The sequence below is a fragment of the Vanessa atalanta genome, chromosome 4, assembly GCF_905147765.1.
Source record: "Vanessa atalanta chromosome 4, ilVanAtal1.2, whole genome shotgun sequence".
NCBI lineage: Eukaryota > Metazoa > Arthropoda > Insecta > Lepidoptera > Nymphalidae > Vanessa > Vanessa atalanta.
The window spans coordinates 5,726,317-5,751,594 of NC_061874.1; the positions used below are offsets into that span (position 1 = coordinate 5,726,317).

A 25,278-nucleotide genomic window follows, 5' to 3' on the forward strand; every position below is an offset into this window, starting at 1 on the left:
ATTAATATATTGCTGTATTTATAGTTTAAGAGCAGTATTCTTCGTATGTTAAGATTTCACTTAATCGGTTAGGCTACATTTTAAAAACTTTATTTTTACTTGTATTGTATATAATTATTATATAAAATATATTAAAGATATTGAAATTAAATAATAAAAACAACCTTTTATAAACAAAATTTAATGTCTAAGCTGTTGAACGTACATACGTAAAATACTTTGTATTTTCTTTGTTGAGAGTAAATCCTGGACGTAGAATTTGATCATATTATAAAATGCTTTCTTATCGGAACTCAATTTACATGAAAAGGTTTATCCCCATGCGATTATATAGGAGAGGAAGTGCCTCTCAGGTACTGACTATAGTCACAGTAGAAGGGCTCTTATTAAACACGAGAGAAGCCACGGGCCCAATCTAGTTGATATATAATCTGATGAAAATGATTCATAAATCAACTAGATTGGGCTAATGGATCTAAGCAGAGTCTATAATATTTTGTGTGGAAAGCAGATATCTATTAAACTACAAATGAAAAATAAAACGGTCCCACTTTCTGGAATTATTTTTGTTTACAGGAATCATTTATTGGCAGTATATTAGCAGTGTATGAAATTCAAAAAGAATTAAGTTGGATTTGAAAACAAAATATATGAGATATTTTATAAGTCATAAATGAATGCTTAACGTATTTACAGTTCAATTACACTACCCAGATTGATCGAAAAAGTTGTCAAAAGTTCTATTTTATAATCTATACCAACAGATATTTTAGATATATTATTGAAAAAAACATGAATTAGATTTTTGAAATAATATGTCACTTGTCAATGTCAGTTTTCAATTACAAACGACATAACCGCAAAGTACAAAAGTTTTGAGTTTATTTTTTTTAATTTCTTAATCAAATCTTGCTTTTTTATCAAGATACCAAGTTAATCAAACCTTTTATTTTATAAACTTATTATCAATTTACTGAGTGAGTATTCAATTTATAGTATTATCCACATTATATTTTATTTTAAATAATTGTAAAGTGCCCAATGGTTTTTTATTTATTTAATGATTGACGAATATTTTAATATTGTATGTTATTGTATACAATATTTTCTTAACTAATAAACCTCGCTAAGCACAGTTTTGTTTTTTACATTTAGCATGTTTGTTTACATAAGACAACTCAATATTGCTTGTGAATTTTATGGCAGGCAAATGTATCCTTGATTTCAATCAAAGGGAGGTTACCTTTAGGATACATTTCAAATGCATTAAAAAAATAACCATAACACATATTTATCACCTATTTTTTTAATATTTTGAATTACATTTTAACAAGCTTCTTAATTTTGTTTTATGTTTCAAATGGTAGGAATGTAAAATAAAATGTATAAGGAAATATAATTTCAAGTTATTTTATTCACTAATGCAATATATTAAATTTAGTAATGTATGTACTAGTATACAATAAGAACAAAGTCTTTAAATTATTATTAATTCTTGATTTTAGTCTCTGTTATATTTTTTTGCAATTTATTTTTATTAAATTTGGACTTTTTCTTGACTTTTTTTGTTGTACGAATAGATTCATCAGAATCAGAGTTGTCAGATTCTACATTTTGAATTGTTTTTTGAATAGACTTTTTACTTTGAATAGCTGTCGCTACAAAAGCACTTTTTCTAAAGGTTGACTTAGGAATCTTATTTTGTGGTAAAGGTGGTGCATTCCTGGGTATATCTGTAAAACTTGTATTGTTTATAAGTGAGGAGATATCTGATTTGGTATGTTTTAACCTGGAAAAATAATTTTTATTTTTTTTTATTTGTTAGGTCATTCACATTTTACATATAATGTAATTTTTGATAATATCTAATTGAATACTTACTTTCCTTTCTTTTTATTTGTTTTAGGTATTTTACTATTTGGTTCAATTATTTCATCTGAAGTTGGCACTTTAACTAAAACTTTCTTTGATTTAAATTTCTTTTTCTTTTTATCGTCTTTGTGTTTTCTTTTTTCACCCTCTAATTCTTCCAATTTCTTTGAACAAGATCTATTAAGAAAATTATAATTTAAACATAAAATAAAAAAGATGACAATAATTGAAATGTGATTATTAAAGTAAATACCAAATGTGGTTATATTATGTCCTTTATGTATTCTGCTGTGACATAATAGTTATATATATAGTAAGTGTTATAATATTATATGGCAAATTTTATCATTTTTAGTATCAATTCTAGGTGAAAATTCAGTTAAAAATATATATAGAACCTTATAACAATTAAAAAATTCTACCAAAATGATATTACTATAGGATTTAGCAGCATAGTATTAAGCACTCTTAATACTATGCTGCTATTATAATATTAAGTTATTAATAAAAATATTGGAAATGTATGTAAGCTTATCATTTTTTGACTCCAAACAAATTATGATAATTAAACAAAAATAAACTTTTCCAATTACATACTTAGTTTTTATATTATTAAAAAAAAGTAAAAATAAAAAAAAATGTCTAATAAGTAAATACCTAAGTAAAGCTTCACTGTCTGTGAAATAAGAGTTCATGGCGAAGCTGGATATTCCCCATGACAGTGGACCTTTTTCCTCATCTTGAACCCCAGTCCAAACATTTTTCCTTAAAGTACTTAGTTTTACTTGTAGTTCTGATGGGTTCATATTTCTGCCTTTAATTTCAGATAAATATCTGTAATATATTACTTAATATATTTACTTATTTTCATACCAATAGAGTTCTACAATAAATATGTCTCAATAGTTTTTATACTTAGGGGGTGGTAAACGTTGAAACTGATGCCATGAAGCAGGATTTAACCGTGACTTGTTAAATGGTTCAGTTACCATTGAGACACTTCTTGGTCTTCTAGATTTCGAAGGTTTTTTCTCACGGTCAGAATTAAATGTTGAATCACTAGTCTGTAAAGTAAGCAAATATTATTTCACTACTTCTTTTTCAATGGAATGAAATGAAGTGAATATCAGTTAAATGATTACTGGTGCTGGAAATATTTTTAATTCAGGGGGCATTTTTTTCTTTCTTCTCGGTTTCATTTTCGAGGACGAATGTAAATGTTTACGAACTCTTCTTATAGGACTGAGATTTTCTTCAAATGAATCACAATCAGATGATGCATCGGTCATCGCATCCGATGTTAAGTCTATCGTAGCCCTTGATACCTGTAAAATATTTTTTTCAAAAAGTCACTAAATACTGTTATTTACTATCAACATTTTGTAGGTTCATACCTGTAATGTTTCTCTCTTTGTTTTTTTCTTCTCAGTTTTGTTTATTTTCTCCAATATTTGCCTTTGTCGCCGGGGTTTCTATGGCAAAACATATTTTTCTTTATTTTAAGTTTAACGGCTTTGATTGAATGAATTGACATTCAAAACTTACGTCAATTATATTTCTATTGATATCTGGCAAAATTGGGGACGGTGGTGGTGCGAGTTGTGCAATGGTTGAAGTTTCTCTGGGAACACAAGCTTCAGAACTACTGCTGGATGTATCGCCTTCGTCACTGTGTTGTGGAATACGAAAATTATTTTGTAATAGTTGTCGCTTGTGTTTACGATGAGATCAAATACGTACTCGGTTGATTATCATATCTAGTTGCTGCCTTAGTCTCAGGAATTAAGACTTAAAAGTGCGATCGACAGACCAACAAACTCACTATCCGTGTTAGTTAGGGTTACATCATTTACATACCTTGAATAATCAGAAAGATCAATATTTGTTGGCTCGTCCGCATTAGAGCCTTCTTTTAACAAGCGTGTAACAATTTTTGTTCTTAATCTTTCTTTGCTAGGATCCTCATCGTAAAAGTCCAGTAAAGTTTCGCAAAATGTACGCCCAAGACTCTCGTAGTCTTGAGCGGAGAAATGCGTTGACATTCTACTACCCAATTCTGATCCTCCGAATGAAGCTTCCATGGTGTAACTATTGGCCACTCCTAACATCCATATTACAACTCGAGCAGTTCCTTCTTTACTACGTTGTATTCTGAATTTGCAATTTTCAAATGAAAACTAAAATATAGATTTATGTTCAATAAATTATGTTCTTACAATTATTGGATACGATCTATTTAAAATTTGAGAAATATTATTGGTATCGAAAAGTTGTTTTTTACTCTTATTTCTAAAATAAAAGCTGGGTAATGGTAAAGCTCGTCAATTACAAAAAAAGGCACTGATCTATTTTGGCTTTACCTATCATTAAATACTTTGATATTTACCTTGTCTGCTGCATTCTTATGTAGCATTAAAGGGAATACTTGTTCTTGTAAACGTTTATCTGAGTTTTTTCGGCTTTCACATCCATAAATAAAGATATTATGTTTTCTTGAATGTGCATGTAAGTCTACATACATTGCCACTCCGCATTCTTCCTGTAACCTATACTAAATTAAGTTTAGAACATACACGCTGCTACAAAGATTTTATGGAAAATTATTGTTACCTTCTTATCATTACTTTTGTATGCCACACGGGAGGATATGTTTCTCTTATGACAGTTCTGTATTGCCTATTTAAGTCTTTTCCAGTTAGCGAACAACGATTGTTACCAACAATAACCTGAATTTTTAATGATATTTTATTAATATTTCAGACAAAAACAATTATTTAACAGGGTTTTTTACAATATAGAAGTCACTTAACCTGTTAATATTCGACGATATATTATTTGATATATAATAAAAGGAAAACAAAATATTACCTATTTTTAAATCGGGCTTCGAGTAATTAGTAACATGACAATTATCGTATTCGTATTTGCAAAGGAGTTCTTAGACTTATACGTTGTTATTCTAAATTTGGCTATCAAAGCGGGCGGTTTCCCAAATGCTTAAAAATCATCTTATTGAAATAGCAAGATGCGGTAAACGTGTTTGCTAGTATTTTATTATTTTTTTTACAAAAACCTATATTTACATTACTTAATTTATAGTATCAGCATTATATTTAATAAAAAATACTTACACCGTCAGGATTAAGCATTGGCACTAGTTTAAAAATAAATTTTTCCCTTAATTCTCGAGCTTGATTTGAGTCTCCGGTTAAATAGTCCATGAAACCTTTCATCATCCAGGATGAAGGCGATTCGCCGGGATGAACTCTAGCCGTTATAATTACAGCTTTTTTCTTCTTTAATAAGAAAAACAAATATTTGATAAAGGTGTTAATGGTGGATAATCTTATTAATAAAATTATGTTATTATTACAACAGCTATTATTTATAATATTAAATTAAAAGTTACCTTTGGTTCCATTTCGTTAAGGTTAGGTGCAGTTATGGTCAGATAATATACATTGTTACCAGCTAGAGTTCGACATAGAAGTCTTAGTTTTGAATACGTCGATTTGACTGGATGTGCTTGTAATCTAGAAAGATATTCCTGTAAATCCGAATATGTGTATGGATAACAATGTGCAATATATACAGCATCGTCTGTATGCGGAAATTCTAAATTAAATGTCAGCGTGTAACTTGGACTCTGTTCTTCTTCTTCGCACCTATAAATATTAAATCTATTACACATAACATACACTTCAAGTATTATCTATTCTAAATAAATTACTTACGTAGAATCGTTCTTATAATAGGCGATATTTTCACCGCAACGTCTCCAACCGATCGAATGCAATTGTGCGTCCTTCGTAGAATACATTAAAGGTCGCATGCCTTCATTATACAGACTTTCAGGCTTAGTTAAATTAACTATTGAAAACCTATATAAAATCAAATTATCAAAAATATAGCTAAGATACAAATAGTGAAGTTTGATATGAGTATTAGTTTATTACCTGTACATCATTTGCTTTCTAGTGTTAGACACTCTAAAATAGAACCATTGCATATGTCTATTAGTATAGAGATCAGTACGGAGGTGTAGCTCGTAGTAAGCAGACGTTATTTTAATTGCTTTGGCTAAATTTCCACTTTCAAAACGTGATTCAAAACGTAATTCATCTTCACCCCCAGCAGTCGTACATGCCGATAAATATAGTCGAGATCCACCCACAGACGACCGACTAAACTGTAATAGTTTGATATGATATTAAGTGTTTTTTATTGTTAGTTTATCGATTGATTTGTAGTTTACGAATTTTAGCTTAACTTGATGTAAAGTACGATTGGTTTAGATTTTTGTTTGCGAACTTACATAATTCACAGCACTCATAGGATAGTATTGAAAAATCACTGTTCCTGCTTCTTCACCGACCGGTTGAGGCTTAAGTTCTTTACCAGTTGAAACGTAATATGGCTCTGGTGATGCAGGACTCCACATAATATGCTGAATTCTTTCCTCTACAACCTTTATTGTACATTAGTCATTTTTCGAATACATTAAAATTTATAGACATATAGAAAAAAATTAAGGTTCCTTACTTGGCATTCAGATGGCCAACGTGGTGCCTGCTGTGGGCAATCAAGTTCTTTTGGAAGCGCAAATAAATCTCGTGGCTCTTTCAATTTGGCTGTTGTTTTGAAAGTCTTGATGTCAGTGTTTATTTCTAATTGATTAGTTTTTATGTTATTTTGAAGAAAGTTAGATATAAATGTTCCTGCAATAAGATAGTCGCCTTTTAAAATAAGCTCTTTGTGCGTGTATGCAACAATTATCAACGAATCGTGTCTATAAAGTTCACAAATTAGTTTTGGTGAATTATGTTACCTTTGTTACAAATGGGAAAAAGAGTAGCTTGCAAAGTTTTCACTTGATCTATATTTGCTATCAATAAATTATCTTGCAATACGGGATCCCTAGTGGGTAACGTTAAAGTGAGCGTCGTGTTATCAACGTATTCTCTTCTCTGTTCCTCTTGTTCTATCATCATAACGTTTTCTTGTGCACACTCAAGTTGTTTCCACCATAACATTTTAGTAAAGTTTTTAATTTTATTTTGTATCGAGGTTGCCAAGCTACATATAGCATTCTGATTATCAAAATCTAAGTTATATTAAATATTCTGTCTCCATGGCTGCAAAGCTATTTAGATTGATTGATAAGATTCGACAGATTTTTAACTGCGTGTAAACTAGCGAATGAATCGGCGCACGAAAGCACACTGAAGTTTTCGTATTGAGGCCAAAAGTTATTGTGATTCGGAGACGAAAGCTTTACTGATGTCATGCTTCGATCGTTTAACGTTTTATCAAGTGATTCTTGACGTCATAACGTATTCGAGTATCTGACTATACGACCATGTAGCAAAAGCAATCATATAAGCTATGTAAAAAAAATAACAAATAGCCATATTGTTATATTAATAAATGATACCTTTATACATACATACATACTTATTTAGAAATATAAGGAAACCGCAACGACAAAACGATTAAATACCCAAATGAAACTAACTTAATATTTAAATCTTTAACTGAACAAAACTTTTTCTTTAGATAAATATATTTACCCGCTTTTCAAATTTTTATAAGTGTAGTCACTTATATACTGAATTATTACTAATAGTACATAATGAATTCCATGAAACTCACCTTTACTAGTTCTTCTTGTAATATCTTTGTCTATCTTATCGGTGTCTAGAAGCATTATTGCCACTATCTGTTTATCTAAAACTATCTTATATTTGCACTTTTAGTATAAAAAGATAAATGATGAATAAAATTGTCACAGTACACAGTTTTTTTAAACATTAAATTAATGCCTTCAAACTTCGATTAACGTTACTACTTATTGTTTTAGTAGCTTACGCGTTAACAATTTTATTTTATGTATATACCTACTCATTAAATATTAATATTTTAATTTATTTTTAGATTTGATTTTTAATCGGATCTGGTAATCATTCTGTCAATATGAATATTTCCGAGAAATTATAACTTGCTACGCTTCGACGAAAGCCTGAAAGGTGACTGCACTTCCTCGTAATGTGTTAACTTTGAATAAACGTTCTAACTTCGCTACTAGCTCCCGTGAAGCTCTTAAACTGTTTCGTAACACTATAACAAAGGTTTTTGGTAAAGAATTATTCAATTACTTTGAATGATTCTTTACCACATAATTTATATAACAGAAAAATTACGAACGCTTTACTAATTTGAAGATATACATTATGTAATGAAGCTCATACTTAAGATAGAAACAAATTAATGAATGCTCAAGTTATTAATTATCTGATAATAGAAACCTATATTACACAAATTCATAGCTTATTCAGATATTGTATTCTAGATAAGATTTTACGTTCGTTACGATTGATTGATAAAACGAAACTTTTTATCACATATTACAAGGATGGAAATAATATTAGTTTCTATAGTTAAAAAAATTAGAAAATAAATGAAGTATATTACATAGAATATCTGGCTCACGCTCGCGGCTTCGCTCGCATTTTAGCATTTGGCCGTCAAATGTTAGGCATAAAAAACAGCTTATGTCCTCCCTTAGACTAGAAGCTTGCTTCATATCAAATTTTATCAAATTCGGTTCAGTGGTATGGATATGATGGATAGGATATGTGATAGAGCAACAGACAGACAGAGTTACTTTCAACTATTCTTTCTTTTACAATTTTCAACTATACTTTTCAACTTTCTTGTAATATTAGTAAGTATCAATGATTATTACTAGTTCTTTGACAATAATAAGTTTATTGTCAAAGAACTAATAATAATATCAGATATTAAATTCTCCACTTTCAGCAAATTTAATAATTCTTTACAACCCCTCATACTACAAACTCTTATTTTCACTCCTATTTTTAAAATCTTATCATAGTACCTACGTATATAAATTAGTTGCCAAGGAAACAGTACCAGTAAGTCGATAGGTGCTACGTAATATTCGTGTCGTCAAAGAAAAATCCACTTTTTGGTGCGGGTAAAAGATTTTTGCTGCAATTTAATTTAAGTTTTGTTCATTTCGTTGATTAAAATATCTGTTGTTGTGCTGCGACGAGTTTGAACTATTAAGTTAAAGCTTTTTACTGTAGCAGTGTAAAGTATACTGACTGTCAACTGTAGTTTGGAGTAAAGGTTTTTTATGTTTTCCTTTTTACTTTCTATAAGGTCTTAACCTAGATTTAGTAGAGGTATCTAAGTCTTATGTGCTTTGAAATTGATCTCTATTCAAATATAATTTTCTACTTTCAAATGAATACATACACCCGTATCCCAACAGTACATACTATAAATATAATTTTGCTAATTGTCATTCGAATCGAAAATATGAAAAATTATATTCTATAACAGCCAATACGTGCGTGTAAAATATAATAAGTACGTTTAATCGTTCACTAGTGCGAAGTTGCGTTCGCATTCCTCTTCTTCGGTGCGTAGACCTCTTGTCGGGGTCGTAGGGCATAGGGCGGGGTGATTGGCCGGAACTTGTTACGGACTGGTACGGATCGATTTCGTTAGACTATCTGCCTGTCGTGTGTCACTCATCAATGAACTGAGCGGTTCATGCTATACAGTAATGTACAGTTATTATTGCCCACTACATAACTGATGCGATTTTCTTCTAGGATTATGTAATATCTTCTTTTTCATACCAAGGAAGAAAAAAAATCTTGTTGGTTGGCTATTCCGTATGAATACTATATTTATTCAATCTTACATGAAGTATTTAAGAATCCTCTAAATTTTATTTAATATCTTAAATTGCCTATTGGCAAAAAACGACTATTTCAATAATGACTTTGCAACGGTCAAGTAAAACTTTTTTTTTTATATCCTACAATAAGTAATTCATAAATTATAGATATTTTTAAGTACTTAATCTACAACAAATACTAAATACTAATATTGTATTGTTTTAGAAACCTAAAAATGGGGCGCAAAGTTGTGGTAGCAGTATGTACATTAAATCAATGGGCATTGGATTTTGAAGGGAACTTAAATAGAATCTTACAGTCTATTCAAGAAGCTAAAGAAATGGGCGCACTCTATAGAACAGGACCTGAATTAGAAGTATGGTATGTGTATTGTATTTGAAATGCTTTTTTTATATAATAGGTAGACGGACCGGCAAATGAGCTACCTGATGTTAAGGGGACTACATGAGCTAAATGCAAGTTTTATAATGCAAAAAAGTATATGATCCAATGCAGTAAACCAAATGAAAAAAATATATGATAATCTTCAGGATACATGCTAAGTATTTGTTATTTTGAAAACATGATGTAATTAATTTGGTACGATAGAAAAAAATCACAAAGTTACCTCTAAAAAGATCTTTTAATCAATAATAACTATACTTATATACGTTCCATAATTCAGGTTTTTTGTCAGATTATTCTACAAGCAATATACTATTTAACCTGGGTGTCACTTTTTTAGTAAAATCAATAGATTTTTTTTAAATCCGATATTCTTATTGTCGAACAAAATGCGTACGCATGTGTGCGTAAACGCCGTGTACAGACAATGCCGGCTGAGGCCTGATGCTATACAGACGTGTCGATCTTTTCGCCGCATCATTCATTACGTTACGAGATATTTTTTTGTAATTTTAATTGTAAATTCATTGTTTCATGTTTTCTTATAATAAATTTTATTCTTTCTTGTAAATAAATATACTAAGTTAAAATAGTGTAGTAGTAATTAGGCATTTGTTTTTTTATTATATTATTTGTTATAAATTTTAATTGTGTAAATATGGGAAATAAAGTGAAAGGCGTGAGGAAAACTAAAAAACGTTTATATAAATCAAGCGCCGAACATACATATGAACGATATTAAAAGGTAAGAGTATTTAATTAGTAAACATATTTTTTTTTTTATAAATTATGAATATTGAAAACATCTATTAGAAAAATGTGCAATCAGTTCGCATATAATCAGATTTTTCGAGCCATTCTTAATAACTACGATAGAGTATTTGGTCAAAGGAAGGAAAACATCAATTGAGAGTTGACTACGTTCGATCCCCATGAACTCGAAGCATTTTTTTTCATTATAACTACTATGACATATTTAGATACATATTTTTTAAATACATAATTTTATAATTAATAGAAATGTAATTACTAACATATATTTATTTTTTACAGAATAAAGAAAGTCGAAAACAACAACACGGAAGCTTATTTATATTGCGTAAGAGTTTAATTTTATCGATTTTGTTTATAATAAGAATTAAAGTTATGTATGAACTAATTTTAATAATAATAAAAAAGTAAAGTCGTAACAAAAAAAAATGTAATTGTTGTGAACCAGAGAACTAGAATATTCAGAAGTGTCATTTGTATGTAATTCAAAAATTTTAATTTTTTTGTAACGTCCGCCATATTGGATTGAATATGGCAGCAATTCATGAATCGTGCATTGTCTCATTAAGACTAAATATGTGTACCAACTTTCAGCTCCATAGCTTCAGTGGAAGTGGGTGTAATATTGATTGCAAGATTCCAGGACATATGTTCATACATTCATACATACAAGTGAAATTAAATAAAAGATTTTAATAAAAAAATTAACACTAAATGTTTTTTACCCTTTTATTAACCTTTGATTCATCAATGATTCAACCAAATCGAATTGACAACATTTTTTACTAGTAAATATTTAGATGTTTTTTTTTTAAATTGAATATATTTTTTTTTCTTTATGAACCAATATTAATAAAAGGAACAAATACTACGCTATATGTTATCCCACGGTCATTACACTACAGATTTCGAACACTTACGATTTTATTATATAAATAGATCATTAAACTTTTATAAAATGTTAAAAATTTGTATGTTTTAATATTTAGTATAAGAACTAATTGTGGTATAATAATATAAATAAAAGAAAAAAAAAGGTTAAAACTAACTTTCTATTTTATTGTATACAAAATATAAATAAAAATATTGTAAGTTTAATTGAATCAGTTTTATTTTATAATCATTTGTTAACTAACATCGAAAGAAATAAAAATAATTCTGTTGTCCTATCTATTTTTTATGAGATTTATGATTGATCTTACGTCGCTCGGTTTGGCGCCATCTATTAGAATATTTAGGCGTAATCTCGTTACCTCGCTTAACCCTTAGTACACGGGCTTGCCGTTTTTGTCGATTTTGTAAGTGTGTGCGTGCGATTCTCAAGGGCACTTAGCTCTTGTAGTCCTCTTAAGTGGTCACTGCTGTTCATAGACATTGGCACTGTTAGAAATATTAACCATTCCTTACTTCGACAAAGCGCCACCAACCTTAGGAACTAAAATGTTATGTCCCTTGTGCCTGTAGTTACGCTGGCTCACTCACATTTCAAACCCGTACACAACAATACCAACTAATGTGGCTTGGCGGCAGAATATCTGATGAGTAGGTGTTACCTACCCAAACGGGTTTGCACAAAGCCCTATCACATTAATTATTGATGTTAAATGCAGAAGTAATTCGTATATCATCTTATAATAATTTATCAGAATGTATTGTATTTGAAAGTAATTTTTGTTTCATAGCGGATATAGTTGCGAGGATCACTTCCATGAGCCAGATACTTTTCTCCATAGCTGGCAAGTGCTAGCAGAATTGCTAAAATCTGCTACTTGTAAGGATATACTTATAGATGTTGGCATGCCAGTCCAGCACCGAAATGTATCATACAATTGCCGAGTTGCATTTCTTAATAAAAAAATCTTACTAATAAGACCAAAGATGATATTATGTGAAGATGGAAACTATAGAGAGACTCGATGGTTTTCTTGTTGGACTAAAGTAAGAGAGCATGTTAACTTTGAAACCATTAAAGATTCAATTGAATCTATCTTATTTGATTATTTGATCATTAGTGTTTGTAATTAAATGAAATAATTAAAAAGAGTTTTTTAAAACATACTTTAATATTTAGATTATGATTTCTTATCTGTCTATTTAAATATTATATATTTTTTTTACAGGAACGACAAGTAGAGGATTATTATTTACCTCGAATGATCACATCTATAACTAATCAGACTGTGGTACCAATTGGTGACGCAGTTATTTCTACTAGAGACACGTGTATTGGTTTTGAAATATGCGAAGAGTTGTGGAATCCTCAAAGGTTGCTAGAATCATTTAAATTATTCATTTAATCTAAAACGTTCATTAAACTAGCTAAGAAGAAGAAGCCAAGAGGCTAAGGTTTCATGTTAACTTTTTTCTTTCTTTCCAGTCGCCATATTCCTTTAAGTTTGGATGGTGTAGAAATAATATCGAATGGTTCCGGCAGTTATATGGAATTGCGTAAAGCATACGTAACCGTAGATCTAGTTAAAAGTGCTACATTTAAAAGTGGAGGTGCCTATTTGTTTAGTAATTTGCGAGGATGCGACGGACAACGAATCTATTTCAATGGATGTTCATGTGTGGCTGTTAACGGAGAGATCGTTAGTCGAGGACTACAATTTGCACTACACGATGTTGTAAGTATTTCTTGAGATTATTGTTGGTTGGGATTTATTTGTATATAATATTTTTGTCGTAAATAATCTGACATTTTAAATTCCAGGAAGTGATAACTGCCACGATAGATCTAGAAGATATCCGTTCATATCGTACACAAATTAGTTCCCGGTCGCATTTAGCTGCCGCAAATGCTCCATTTCCTCGAATATCTGTTGACTTCGCTTTATCCGATGACGAAGATATATATCTTACAATCAGTCCACCCGTTGAGTGCAAATATCTTACCCCTGAAGAAGAAATCGAACTAGGTGATTAAATTTGCATTAACCATAGCTGTTAAACTTGGATTTAAAATAAAACCTTTTGTCAATAAAGAATTGTGTTGGTACAATGATTCATTTGGTATCATTATAATGTATTTGATGGTTATTCATATAATTGTTAAATCTGTTATTCATATGTTGTTGTATCTTATATTTTAGGTCCAGCCTGTTGGCTATGGGATTATTTACGAAGGTCAGGTCAGGGAGGATTTTTCCTGCCTCTAAGTGGAGGGGTTGATTCGACTAGCACAGCTTGTATTGTTTTCTCCATGTGTACACAGATTTGTGATGCTGTTCAGAAAGGAGGTATAGTTGCGTATGATAATTCGTTGAACATTAGTGTTATTGATTGGTATAAATATATGTCAGAGCTGATTTGCATTTGTTCACAGAGAGCCAAGTTTTGTATGACGTAAGAAAGATTCTCTGTCAATCTGACTACACGCCATCTGATCCAATGGAGCTATGCAATAGGCTGCTAGTCACCTGTTACATGGCTTCAGAGAACTCTAGTCAAGAGACTAAGCAAAGAGCCTCACAGGTAATAAATTATTTCAATAATTTTAATAAATATATTAAATTGAATGAAGGTATTGATGCAATATTATTTATAGACACATACTATTTTATACCTTTTTTTAAAGAAAATATAACAAAAATAGTATATTTTTTTCAGCTTGCCAATGAAATAGGTAGTTATCATTTTCCTATTGTGATAGACTCAGCAGTCAGTGCCGTTATTGGTATATTTACAACTGCAACCGGCCTTGTACCTAAATTTAGAAGTAAGGGAGGTTGCCCTCGGCAAAATCTGGCCCTACAGAACATTCAGGTAAAATGTAGTGAAAATGTATTTAACTAATTAGTAATAACAAACACTTCTTCTGGGGATATTTAATGATTGATGATGACTTCATTTGGGTTTATTTCATGATTATTCTCGAGTATTATAAAAGTATCATGACCAAACGATCGAGTCTAATTGATCGGGGATAATATTGTAAGGTAAGGTGACCATGAATATTTTAGAGCGCCTTTTTTGTTTTTATTTTTTTATGATATAGGTAGGCGGACGGACATTACCGCTGTAAGAAATATTGACCATTCCTTATATCTCCAATGTGATGAGCCACCAACCTTGTTTCTTGCACAAAAGGTGGTAGGGGCCTGGATCAAATGATCAGTGAATAATTAAAAAAAAAAAAAAACGCGGACTAATTAATCTAATTTGCTTTCTATTATCACGTTTGTCTAGTGATCTGTTTCTAGGGCTGCAAATCCTGAGATTTCAGGCTTAACCCACAGGTCGGGGAAATTCAATGTTCTCTATAGCAGCTCAAAGTTAAAATTTTGGCAATGTTAACATTCATGTCACCGAAAACATGTAAAGCGGTTGGTTCTTCATTTGAATCCCAGTGCCATTGGGTTTCATGAGACGAGGGAAAAGTTAGTGCAATTGTGCTTGCAACCAGGCTTATGCAGTATATAAAATATGTGCTACGTACTTAATTGGTCTCTTTTAAGAATTTCCGCTTTGACCAAAACCGGTCAGACAAAAGTTAATAATTTAATATTTTTCAGGCTCGTCTTCGAATGGTTTTATCGTATCTGTTCGCACAGTTGATGTTATGGGTGCGAGGAAGGCCGGGTGGATTACTTGTGTTGGGTTCTTCGAATGTCGACGAGGCATTACGAGGATATATGACCAAGTACGATTGCTCAAGTGCTGACGTCAATCCTATCGGTGGAATATCTAAAACCGATTTGAAGTCTTTCCTACATTATGCTAAAAGCCGGTGAGTTTTTTTTTTAATTTAGTATGTATTTATACTTCTCACATAATAAGATGATAAGAAGAAATTAGCATTTTTAGCATTAGCAGCCTGTAAATTTCCCACTGCTGGGCTAAAGGCCTCCTCTCCCTTTGAGGAGAAGGTTTGGAGCATATTCCACCACGCTGCTCCAATGCGGGTTAGTGGAATACTCATGTGGCAGGATTTCGTTGAAATTAGACACATGCAGGTTCGATGTTTTTCTTCACCGCCGAGCACGAGATGAATTATAAACACAAATTAAGCACATGAAAATTCAGTGATGCCTGCCTGGGTTTGAACCCGAAATCATCGGTTAAGATGCAAGCGTTCTAACCACTGGGCCATCTCGGCTCAGAAGAAATACGTATCAGATATTATTTTATTTTATTTATTGATTCTATAGATGTTTCATTACGCGCTATTTTTATCCATCAGAATAAAATATATTGTAGGTATATATTCTTTTATTTACTTAAAAACTTATTCATATTTATTACATGATTTAATTTTCTTTAAATGTATCAATTTGATTTTATGTATTCAAGTTCGCAAAAGTAAGAAAATTACAATCTCTTGGTTTAATAATGTTTTAGATTTTTCTTGCCATCACTGTCTGAAATCTTACAAGCGCCACCTACAGCTGAGTTGGAACCCTTATCGGATGGCCAGATCACTCAGACCGACGAACAGGACATGGGAATGACGTATGCGGAGTTATCAGAGTTTGGGCGTCTGAGAAAAACGTTCCACTGTGGACCGTTTAGTATGTTCCAAAAACTTGTACATGTTTGGAGTAACAAATGTACTCCACAGGAGGTAATATAATTGTATAAAATGTTTAAGGGTGCTTGTTTATTTATATGAAATCTCTTACTCCTTAGTGTTTTTGGATATACTTTCTATTTTGGAATTAAACCATATTCCGACACTTATGTTCGATTCCAAAATTAAAAAGAAATTCGTTATTAGGAGTAGTAGAATTGTCTAATGCGTAATTCAAAAGCCAGCATTGCATTAGCATTAGCAGCCCGTAAATGTCCCACTGCTGGGATAAAGGCCTCCTCTCTCTTTGAGGAGAAGGTTTGGAGCATATTTCACCACGCTGCTCCAATGCGGGTTGGCGGACAGCCAGCATTGATTTGCTTCTAATTGACCAAATGGATTTTTTTTTATGGCATTGGTTGGCGGATGAGCATATGGGCCACCTGATGGTAAGTGGTCACCACCGCCCATAGACAAAGGCGCTGTAAGAAATATTAACCATTCCTTACATCACCTATGCGCCACCAACCTTGGGAACTAAAATGTTATGTCCCTTGTGCCTGTGATTACACTGGCTCACTCACCCTTCTAACCGGAACACAACAATACAGTGTAATGTTATTTGGCGGTAGAATATCTGATGAGTGGGTGGTACCTACCCAGACGGGCTTGCACAAAGCCCTACCATCAAGGCTACGATTTAAGTATAGTAGGGTAATGAGAAATGGGTAAATGTATGAATATGATACATATATTATGAAGAGACAAGAGGGCCTGAGAGCCTGGGTTAGAAAACTTACCAAAATTCTATTGCCTATTGTTAAAGTTATACTTCCCGCATAGCGATAGAACGACGAAGTTAATCTATTTATTTATAGCTGGCGCAGAGTTGCCTTGTTTCAAAATAGTTCATTTGCGTGTACAAATACGCTTTCCCAAATATAATTGCTGCAATTTATGATTGTTCAATATAAGAAATTAAATATGCTATCCATATAAGACATCATATACGAATTGTCATCAAACAGTCGGTTAATCAAAGTATTCGTTGATTGCCAATAATTAAATTATATTATTGAAGTTTCTTGTCGTGTGTAATGATAGCCATTGATTATTAAAGTCATTAAATCTTCAAAACTTAGTACAATATTTTGAGGCTTATGAATAAGTTCATAAATATATTTTTTTTCAGGTCGCGGAAAAGGTAAAGCATTTCTTCCGCTGCTACGCCATTAACCGCCATAAAATGACGGTGCTGACTCCATCATATCACGCCGAGACGTACAGCCCCGACGACAACCGCTTCGACCATCGGCCCTTCCTCTACCGCGTGCACTGGAACTGGCAGTTTAAGACGATCGACGACGCTGTACGTTTTTTTTTTATAAAATATATAGGCGGACGAGCTAATAGACGCCTGATGATAAGCGTGGCGCTATGAAAATATTGACCATATATTTTCTTATTTTGATATAGGTAGGCGGACGAGTAAATTAACCATTCCTTACATCGCCTATGCATCACCAACCTTGGGATCTAAGATGTTATGTCCATTGTGCCTGTAGTTACACTGGCTCACTCACCCTTCAAACCGGAACACAACAATACTTGGTACTGTTATTTTTCGGTAGAATATTTGATGAGTAGGTGGTACTTGCTTGCACAAAACCCTGCGACCGAGTATTATAACGGAACACAACAATACTAAATATTGCTCCTTGGCGGTAGAAGTTAAAGTTAAATACATTATTGTAGAGCAATAAATAATATGAGTCTTTCTGATTCCAGGTAGCACAAATGACTAAAGACAAACGTATCAAACTAAGCGATTCTACTACAGTACAAGAGGTTTCGGGCTCCAACACAAATATCGCGGCACACTTTAATATGCGACGAGACAGGAAGGGAGTACTTATTTAAATATATTATAGTCATATAACAATATGTAAAAGTTATGTTATAATATATAGTCTATTCCAATCGACGGAGTAAAGATAAACAAACGAACTTACATTTACGCTTAAAAGTTCTGCTATATTATTCAATACAAACAGTACTTGGTTAATATATGTTTAATCCTCTTATATCCACTTGGCGATAGCAATTTTTTTTTTCACGAATTTAAATTTCGAACAATGATATCGCGTCAATTTAATGTCTGAATATTTTTTTTGTGTTTACTCCCGTGATTAAAATAAGTAACAATACGTAAGAGTAGTTTGGAATTAAGTATATATAGTGATTAGTATATTGCTTTCAATTTGGTTGAATATAAGGGTATTTTTGTTTACTGATTTATTATATTTTTTTACTCAAGTTCAAGCCATTACTAGTATGTATTTTCGGTAAACTTAACACTTAATAAGACTATTAAATGATTGTTGTATTTGATTTTTACTAGTATGTTGTTATTGATTTTGTTTAATTATAATATACAGATTATAAATTATACTAATTTAAGTAATCCGGTGCAAAATACTCCTATATAAAGTGATATGTGATGTTGTAAAAAATAACATTGTTATGCACAAATTAAAAAATGCTATATATTTATAAAATTTATTTATATAAATAACATAAAATATAATTTGATTTTCATTATTTTTTATTCGCTCCAAATAATAAATAATTATAGTCGATTTTCCAAAACATGTTAACTATTTGCCACAATAATATTAACCATAAAACAATATCGTGAACGAATGAAGCATCTGGAGCCGAACTAGGAAATCTGTATTTTAATTAACAGCGCCAAATCCTGTGAAAAATATTGTTTGACAAACAAAAGTAGTATTTAAAACAAAATAGATTAAAATAAAAAAAAGATTTACATAAACGTTGATTGTAATGATCCTCTCCAAGATGCCTGTGTGAGTTTATGTGTTGAGTATCATTAATAAGAAACTAATTTGGATGAATGGATATATCCATATAACATATTAATTATTATACATGATTATTTAAAGTGTCAATAGAATTGTTGGTGCAAAAGGTCGTCATGTTATTAACCTGAAAAAAATAATGTTTGTTCACATAAATAAAAAAAGGCACATAATCAGTATTAAAAAAAAAGAAAACTAATTAATTAATCAAGGTGGCCCAATGGCTAGAACACTAGTAACTTAAGATTCCAAATGAAAATGCGGGAAGGCACCGCTTAGTTTTCATGTCCTTAGATTGGAAATATCGTGAGGGAATCTGAAGCCGGATAAAAGTCTATAAACTCGAGAGTTTCCTCTTAAGTACGACTTACGCCCAGTAGTAATTCATTTATGATAGATGTTACTTATACTTAATTTATTCGAGAGCTATGAATGTTAAAGTTACAAAAAATATTACTAAGATAACATTTTTGGTTAGTCCTTACATGGTGGATATCCGCTGTTTGAAAATATAAATCACGATAGTACAAACGCCTCAATATCGTACATGTATACTTTAGGCCGAAAAAATATGCTTAAAGGATGAATGTTGGCGTTTGAGATTGTGGAGTTCATTCGCGTAAAACGGAAGTTACTCGATAATTATTGATTAATATATTTCGTCCATTGAAGCGAGTGGGTTAGCTTGTTACTTAATTAATAAGAGACTTAATGCTCCTTGGTCTACTAACTAGCACGGCCAGAGAACGCTGTTTTTAAGCTAGCCGGCTATTAAAGATATTTGGGTTATTGTCGAGAAATTTTCGGAAATCACGTAAAGCCGTATAAAGAGTACGCATTGGATTTTTACGACTTACTAACATATTTTTGCCTTTATAAATACAATAAGTATATCAAAAATTATCAGTTTATATAAAAAAGGAATTATCAACCGAGGGCTTATTCTACCACGCTACCTTAATCCAGATTGTTTAGGTTATACTCATGTCGCAGATTTTCATTTGACATAATATGCGAGGTTTCCTCACGATGTTTTCCTTCATCGCTGAGTATGAGATAAATTATAAACACAAATTAATCATATGAATTTAGTGTTCTGTTTGAGAAAACTTCAATTTATAAATAAAGTTAGTTTAGATTAGTTAGCATAACTATAATATTAACTTATCTCAAACGTAAAACATACCGAAGAAACTTCCAAACAAAGATGTACCAAAGGCCTCTGCAGTTTGTAACGGATTTTTATTCTCAGCCTTATCTAAAAAAATATGTTATTTACAAACTAAACTAATTTGACAAATCACATGTAAATTTGTCTACGTCTAAATCCCATTGACTAATTAGTTTTATAATTGACAGTATGCCAGAAGGCTGTATGACTAGACTCTATGCCAAATGACTGAGTAGTAATTATCGGTATGTACTGTAATTAATAAGACAACTCAAGTGATAATGTAACACTATAAAAGTCATTATTTTCTTAACTTTTCTTCCTGCATTTAAGAAGGAAAAAATATTTAGGCAGACATAATCACTGTAGACGTGTAATTTAAATCTGAATTATAATGTACAGTGAATACTTACTTGCTGACTTTGAAGCTGCATCGCTGCTAGCTGGAAAGGCAACTTAATAATTTATTACTCATTTAATAATTGCAATATCATTTTTTTGCAAAATTTTACATATACAAAATATACCATTTTATTTGTTCAGTTATCGTATTATAAGTTAATTCACTTTATTACTTACGTGGATGTACATCTTTGTCATGTGGTTTTAACATTGACTCTACGCCGGAAAGAGGTGACACTGAAATTATATATTATTATTTATTATTATAAATATAAATTTATTTTTATAAATACAGTGATATTTTCGTCCTAAGTTGTTGCAGCCACGTAGTAGGACTTAGCACTTACTGGTCAAGCACATTTATCAAAACCGATCGGTTCTTTTCTAATTTCTAACATTCATCTTGGCTTGCCAGTGATAATTTTGTTTTTATATTAAATGATACAAATATATATTTATATTTGTTGACTTTTAGGCAGAATAGTTTCTATATAATTGTATTTAACTTTAACTTGACCATAACTTTGTCGTTCAAAAGAATACTGGAAATAAGTATATTTTGATTTTGATATATAATTAAATTTAGCATAGAAAAAATGCAAAATTATAATTTCAATCAAAGATTACTTACTTAGCGGTTTCATTAATGTATCCATTACACCTTTGCCTTTGCTTATCATATCAGCGGGATTTAAAATACCTAAGAAATTAGAATAATTTAATTAGTGAAAATTACAGGTTACATAAATAATACTTTTATTATCAAAATTTGAAGTAAAAACAATAAATAAATAAAATTTGCTGATGGTTAAACAATCTTTATTGAAATATTTTTGGACATCATAAAGATAAAGGCTAGTCCACAGTGACGGATTTAGCATTAAATGTTACGTCAAATAAAAAGCAAATGTACTCACTAGTCATTTTTGATAAATTATCCAAGCCAGGAACGGATGGGCCATGACCTATTTTTAAAAAATAATTTAAGTATAAATCTTTCAATATTATTGCATAAATATTGTATATAAATATAATACTCGCAGGAAACAAAAACGTACTAGATATTACATTTAAAAAAGTTTTCTTTTTTATATTTTGAATGAGGAACGTAAAGACTATACACGCAGAGGGAAAAGTCTTTACAGTTTATATTGGTGTATAATACTTATTTAAAAATACTGAACGACTGTACTCATCAAAACGTTTTTGGTATTACATTGTATTTAGTCTTTGGATGTTTGGATCTTGGGTTTTTTTTAATTGGATGTTTTCTTCTTAAAGGGATATTAGGAAGGATTTCCTTTATATTTATTATATTATATATTTGTTTTAACGTGAAGTAAAAATAAATATATTTTGAATAATTTAATCCAACGTCGATCGATTGTTTCATGTATGTTAATCAATATTTAGTAACAATACTCACTAAATTCTTTTATAAAATTTTTCATAAATTTTTGACCAGCAACAATTACGGTTACCATAAATATTGGTCCTTCTTTAATTATATTAGTATAATTAGAAATACCTAGAATTTAAGGGTTATTTTTATTACTTTTATTTCATTTAACGTTAAATAAATTTCGATTTGATAAAATTATATTGTTATTTGTATTAAAGGGTTGGTGACTACAATTAGTATTCGAGCAATCTGAATTAGGTTGTAAATTATAAAAAAAAATTATTGACCTTTGGTTGCCGCTTTTGTATACTGAATGAGCCGAGAAGGTCGCGTATGGTGGATAAGACACGGAGGAATTGGATAGGTTTAATAATTATGAAAGATTGTCAGTGTTAAGAGGTTATAATGTCCAACCCTACATAGTTTAAAACAACATTATACTTGAAGTTTTATAAATAATATTTTTAAAATAAATATTTTGACAAATATTGCGTTAGGGAAAAAATATTTGAATACCAATGTAATCCCTCATCGTGTTAGCACCTAAAATTTTCTATTTTTATTAACATATCACTATTAAATAATCACTAGTGATATAATTGATATATCAATCTTAACCACACAACTTCAATATTTTCAGAAATATTATCGTGTATTTAATTAGTCTAGTCAAATTATTAGTAAATTTTCTTAAGGTCTTAGCCCGAACTGTGTCTTACGTAATAAATCCCGTAGCATTCTGCGACACATGGATATTGTATGAAGCTTGATAAATGCAAGCACTTGCGAAAAAAAAACCGCGCGATAATTATTTCGCAACTATGTTAGAGTTTGGCCCAGAATACACCGCGCCTTGAATTTTCACGAATGTTTTATGCACCATGGAGAGGTATATACCACTGACCGCACAGCTGAAAAAGAATCAAATGGTGTATGGCGGGCGTTTATAACAGTAGGAATTTTATTCGCCGCGTGTTTGTGTGTTTGAAGTAGTATATAGTACGTGGACGACAAATCGTCAGAAAAAATATCAGGCGACGAATTTATTTATCTATGGGAAAATGAGTCATATTTTTCTTCGCTCACCTTTTAGAGGATTCTTATCCTTTACAGCATCAACGGCAGGTGTACTTGCATCTTTTACGGCATCTTTAGCGGCTGCTGGTTAATTGAAAAAAATGTATTAATCCTAAAATATAGAACTTAACATTGAACAAGAAGTTTAAAAATACATATCGTATAAGTACGAACATTTGTATGCATAATATTATAGCCGTAAATTGATATCGTCTTAGGCTTAATTAAGTAAATGTAAATGCCCCACTGCTAGGCTAAGGCTAAGACCTCTTAACAAGGGTCAAACCTTATAACTGAAATTTAAACCAATTTGAAATTTTACTCATAGTGTTGGTGATGTTGACAAAAACCATAATTCGTTTAAAATGAGATGAAAAAAAAATATACATTTTTTTTATAAACCTCTTTTGTTCGTATTATATGTAAATAACACAATAACAACGATAGTACCAAAGAATTTTAACACGATATTCTTCAACCCACGGTTTAAAAAAATTAAATATTCTTTACTTAAGTAGCGGTACAAGTATATATAACATATATAAAATATAAAAGAACTTATAATGTTTCGGTATGGGATGTAACATGGGATATTGTAAATGTTGTGTCTATTTCATTACTTTGTTTTATAATTTAAAATTTATATCTAAAAATCCGTTTATCAGTTGTTATAATAAAATCTTATTTAGTATTTTAATTCGCTTACCATCATCAGCGGCTGGATATGCACACTGTAAAAATAAATTAATATTTATTGTAATATTGGTTTATCAATACAATTATAGAATACTGTAAAAATCCTTACTATTTGGTCACTTAAAACTGCAATGAAAACTAATAACACAAATATTTTCATATTTTACGTTTAAACTTTACCGTTTTTACAGGTAATTGCTGTTACACTAATAACCCGCCCAAATTAGATGCTACTTTATACGGTAAGCCATTGTGTGTACAACTGAGCAAATATATACACAGTCTAAATTGAACAATTGGAAATTATTACTATTTGGATTTATGTTAAGCCGACAACATAGCACGTATCTTCCATTTAACTACAGCCGTCATAGCTATTTAATGGACGGAAGATATACACGTGTGTCTTTACGCTAAGATTCGAAACGATCCTCTCTTTAAGTAAACGTTGAAAATTAAAGTCACGTTTTTTAAATATTTTACGAATTAGTAATCTTAAGATACCTACTCTTAATTTTCTCCATATGCCAGTGTTCGTTATAAAATAATCTCGGGCGCCATTTTTTCTTTGAATTCTTTTCGATTTCCATAAAATATTTAATATATAAACATACGGAAAAGCTAATTCATCATTATTATTTACTTCATATAATTATAAATGATTTGATTCTTTTTCACGCTTGCGTTCGTTTCGCATAATTAAACATGTTTGTTCGTTAAATGAAACGACTCATTCGTTTCATTGAATTAAATTGTTTACGTTACAGTGTCATTTTTTAAATTATTTATTGAAAAGACTTATCACTGGCTATTTACTTCCATCAAAACGAAACAACAGTACACATTGCTGTTTGGAGTTGATGTTGAGTGAGTGTATGCTTGGATAATATGTTATGAATGGGTTTTTTTTATGGCATTGGTTGGCGGACGAGAATATGAGCCACCTGATGGTAAGTGGTCACCACCGCCCACAGACAAAGGCGCTGTAAGAAATATTAACCGTTCTTTACACCACCCATGCGCCACTAACCTTGGGAACTAAGATGTTGATGTCCCTTGTGCCTGTGATTACACTGGCTCACTCACCCTTCTTACCGGAACACAACAATACAGAGCACTGTTATTTGTCGAACTTTTTGAGGTTATGTCAGTGTTTTAGTTTTAAACTAACAAGTCCTCACTGCTTAAGTCGTACCTGTACACAAGTCCTTAGTCGTACCGGTACGACTTAGGTATTAAGAGATTTTTTTGTACAATTTACGTTCTTATTAGGAATAATAAGATAGGAATGTTATTAAAGAAGGGGATTTTGTAGCGTTTTTAAACATCTCTTATCCATCGAATCAAGAAGTCGGTGATCAAACTGACTCAACTATGAC

The 25,278-nt window shown here is 31.0% G+C and overlaps 3 protein-coding genes across 6 annotated transcripts; 1 reads left to right on the forward strand and 2 right to left on the reverse strand.

Annotated features, from left to right (window-relative positions):
- The first annotated feature begins 843 nt into the window (after positions 1-843).
- On the forward strand, positions 844-19,025 carry LOC125077720 (glutamine-dependent NAD(+) synthetase). Its single transcript, XM_047689728.1, has 13 exons — positions 844-977; positions 9,810-9,965; positions 12,443-12,698; positions 12,881-13,026; positions 13,138-13,387; positions 13,474-13,678; positions 13,853-13,999; positions 14,086-14,234; positions 14,370-14,525; positions 15,275-15,489; positions 16,101-16,323; positions 17,462-17,638; positions 18,058-19,025. Exons 2-13 carry the CDS (start codon positions 9,820-9,822, stop codon positions 18,187-18,189), a joined length of 2,202 nt encoding a protein of 733 aa, XP_047545684.1. The 5' UTR covers positions 844-977; positions 9,810-9,819; the 3' UTR covers positions 18,190-19,025.
- On the reverse strand, positions 1,489-6,905 carry LOC125077971 (cytosolic carboxypeptidase 2-like). The gene is made up of 17 exons (XM_047690106.1): positions 6,701-6,905; positions 6,415-6,590; positions 6,188-6,340; positions 5,829-6,061; positions 5,607-5,753; positions 5,282-5,537; positions 5,004-5,168; positions 4,483-4,598; positions 4,259-4,418; positions 3,730-4,049; positions 3,418-3,541; positions 3,267-3,344; positions 3,015-3,197; positions 2,788-2,936; positions 2,523-2,706; positions 1,882-2,060; positions 1,489-1,789 (listed from the first exon to the last, which is right to left on the reverse strand). The coding sequence occupies exons 1-17, from the start codon at positions 6,903-6,905 to the stop codon at positions 1,489-1,491; spliced, it is 3,129 nt and encodes a 1,042-aa protein (XP_047546062.1).
- Positions 19,026-19,232: 207 nt separating the features above from the next.
- LOC125077721 lies at positions 19,233-24,259 on the reverse strand. Of its 4 annotated transcripts, none has more exons than XM_047689730.1 (9): positions 24,009-24,258; positions 23,910-23,934; positions 23,213-23,284; positions 21,642-21,689; positions 21,356-21,424; positions 20,902-20,961; positions 20,736-20,765; positions 20,338-20,409; positions 19,233-19,278 (listed from the first exon to the last, which is right to left on the reverse strand). In XM_047689730.1, exons 1-9 carry the CDS (start codon positions 24,057-24,059, stop codon positions 19,274-19,276), a joined length of 432 nt encoding a protein of 143 aa, XP_047545686.1. In that variant the 5' UTR covers positions 24,060-24,258; the 3' UTR covers positions 19,233-19,273. The 4 variants fall into 4 exon arrangements, with proteins under 4 accessions (XP_047545686.1, XP_047545685.1, XP_047545687.1 ...); XM_047689729.1 differs by having other exon boundaries at positions 23,213-23,287; XM_047689731.1 differs by lacking the exon at positions 21,642-21,689 and having other exon boundaries at positions 23,213-23,287; positions 24,009-24,259.
- Positions 24,260-25,278: the final 1,019 nt, after the last annotated feature.

Bases quoted from the DNA above. Each gene is read 5' to 3' on its own strand.
- LOC125077971 (XM_047690106.1), bottom strand. From the start codon at position 6,905: ATGTTATGGTGGAAACAACTTGAGTGTGCACAAGAAAACGTTATGATG. The intron at 6,062-6,187 runs GTAAGTTCGCAA...AAACTATTACAG, and splicing joins CTATGAGTGCTGTGAATTAT to TTTAGTCGGTCGTCTGTGGG. The intron at 4,599-5,003 runs GTAAGTATTTTT...TTAAAAATTCAG, and splicing joins CAATGCTTAATCCTGACGGT to GTTATTGTTGGTAACAATCG.
- LOC125077720 (XM_047689728.1), top strand. From the start codon at position 9,820: ATGGGGCGCAAAGTTGTGGTAGCAGTATGTACATTAAATCAATGGGCA. The intron at 13,388-13,473 runs GTAAGTATTTCT...TTTAAATTCCAG, and splicing joins AATTTGCACTACACGATGTT to GAAGTGATAACTGCCACGAT. The intron at 17,639-18,057 runs GTACGTTTTTTT...TTCTGATTCCAG, and splicing joins TTAAGACGATCGACGACGCT to GTAGCACAAATGACTAAAGA.
- LOC125077721 (XM_047689729.1), bottom strand. From the start codon at position 24,059: ATGAAAATATTTGTGTTATTAGTTTTCATTGCAGTTTTAAGTGACCAA. The intron at 20,962-21,355 runs GTAAGTAATCTT...ATATAATTTCAG, and splicing joins TACATTAATGAAACCGCTAA to TGTCACCTCTTTCCGGCGTA. The intron at 20,766-20,901 runs GTAAGTAATAAA...TTGCCTTTCCAG, and splicing joins TGACAAAGATGTACATCCAC to CTAGCAGCGATGCAGCTTCA.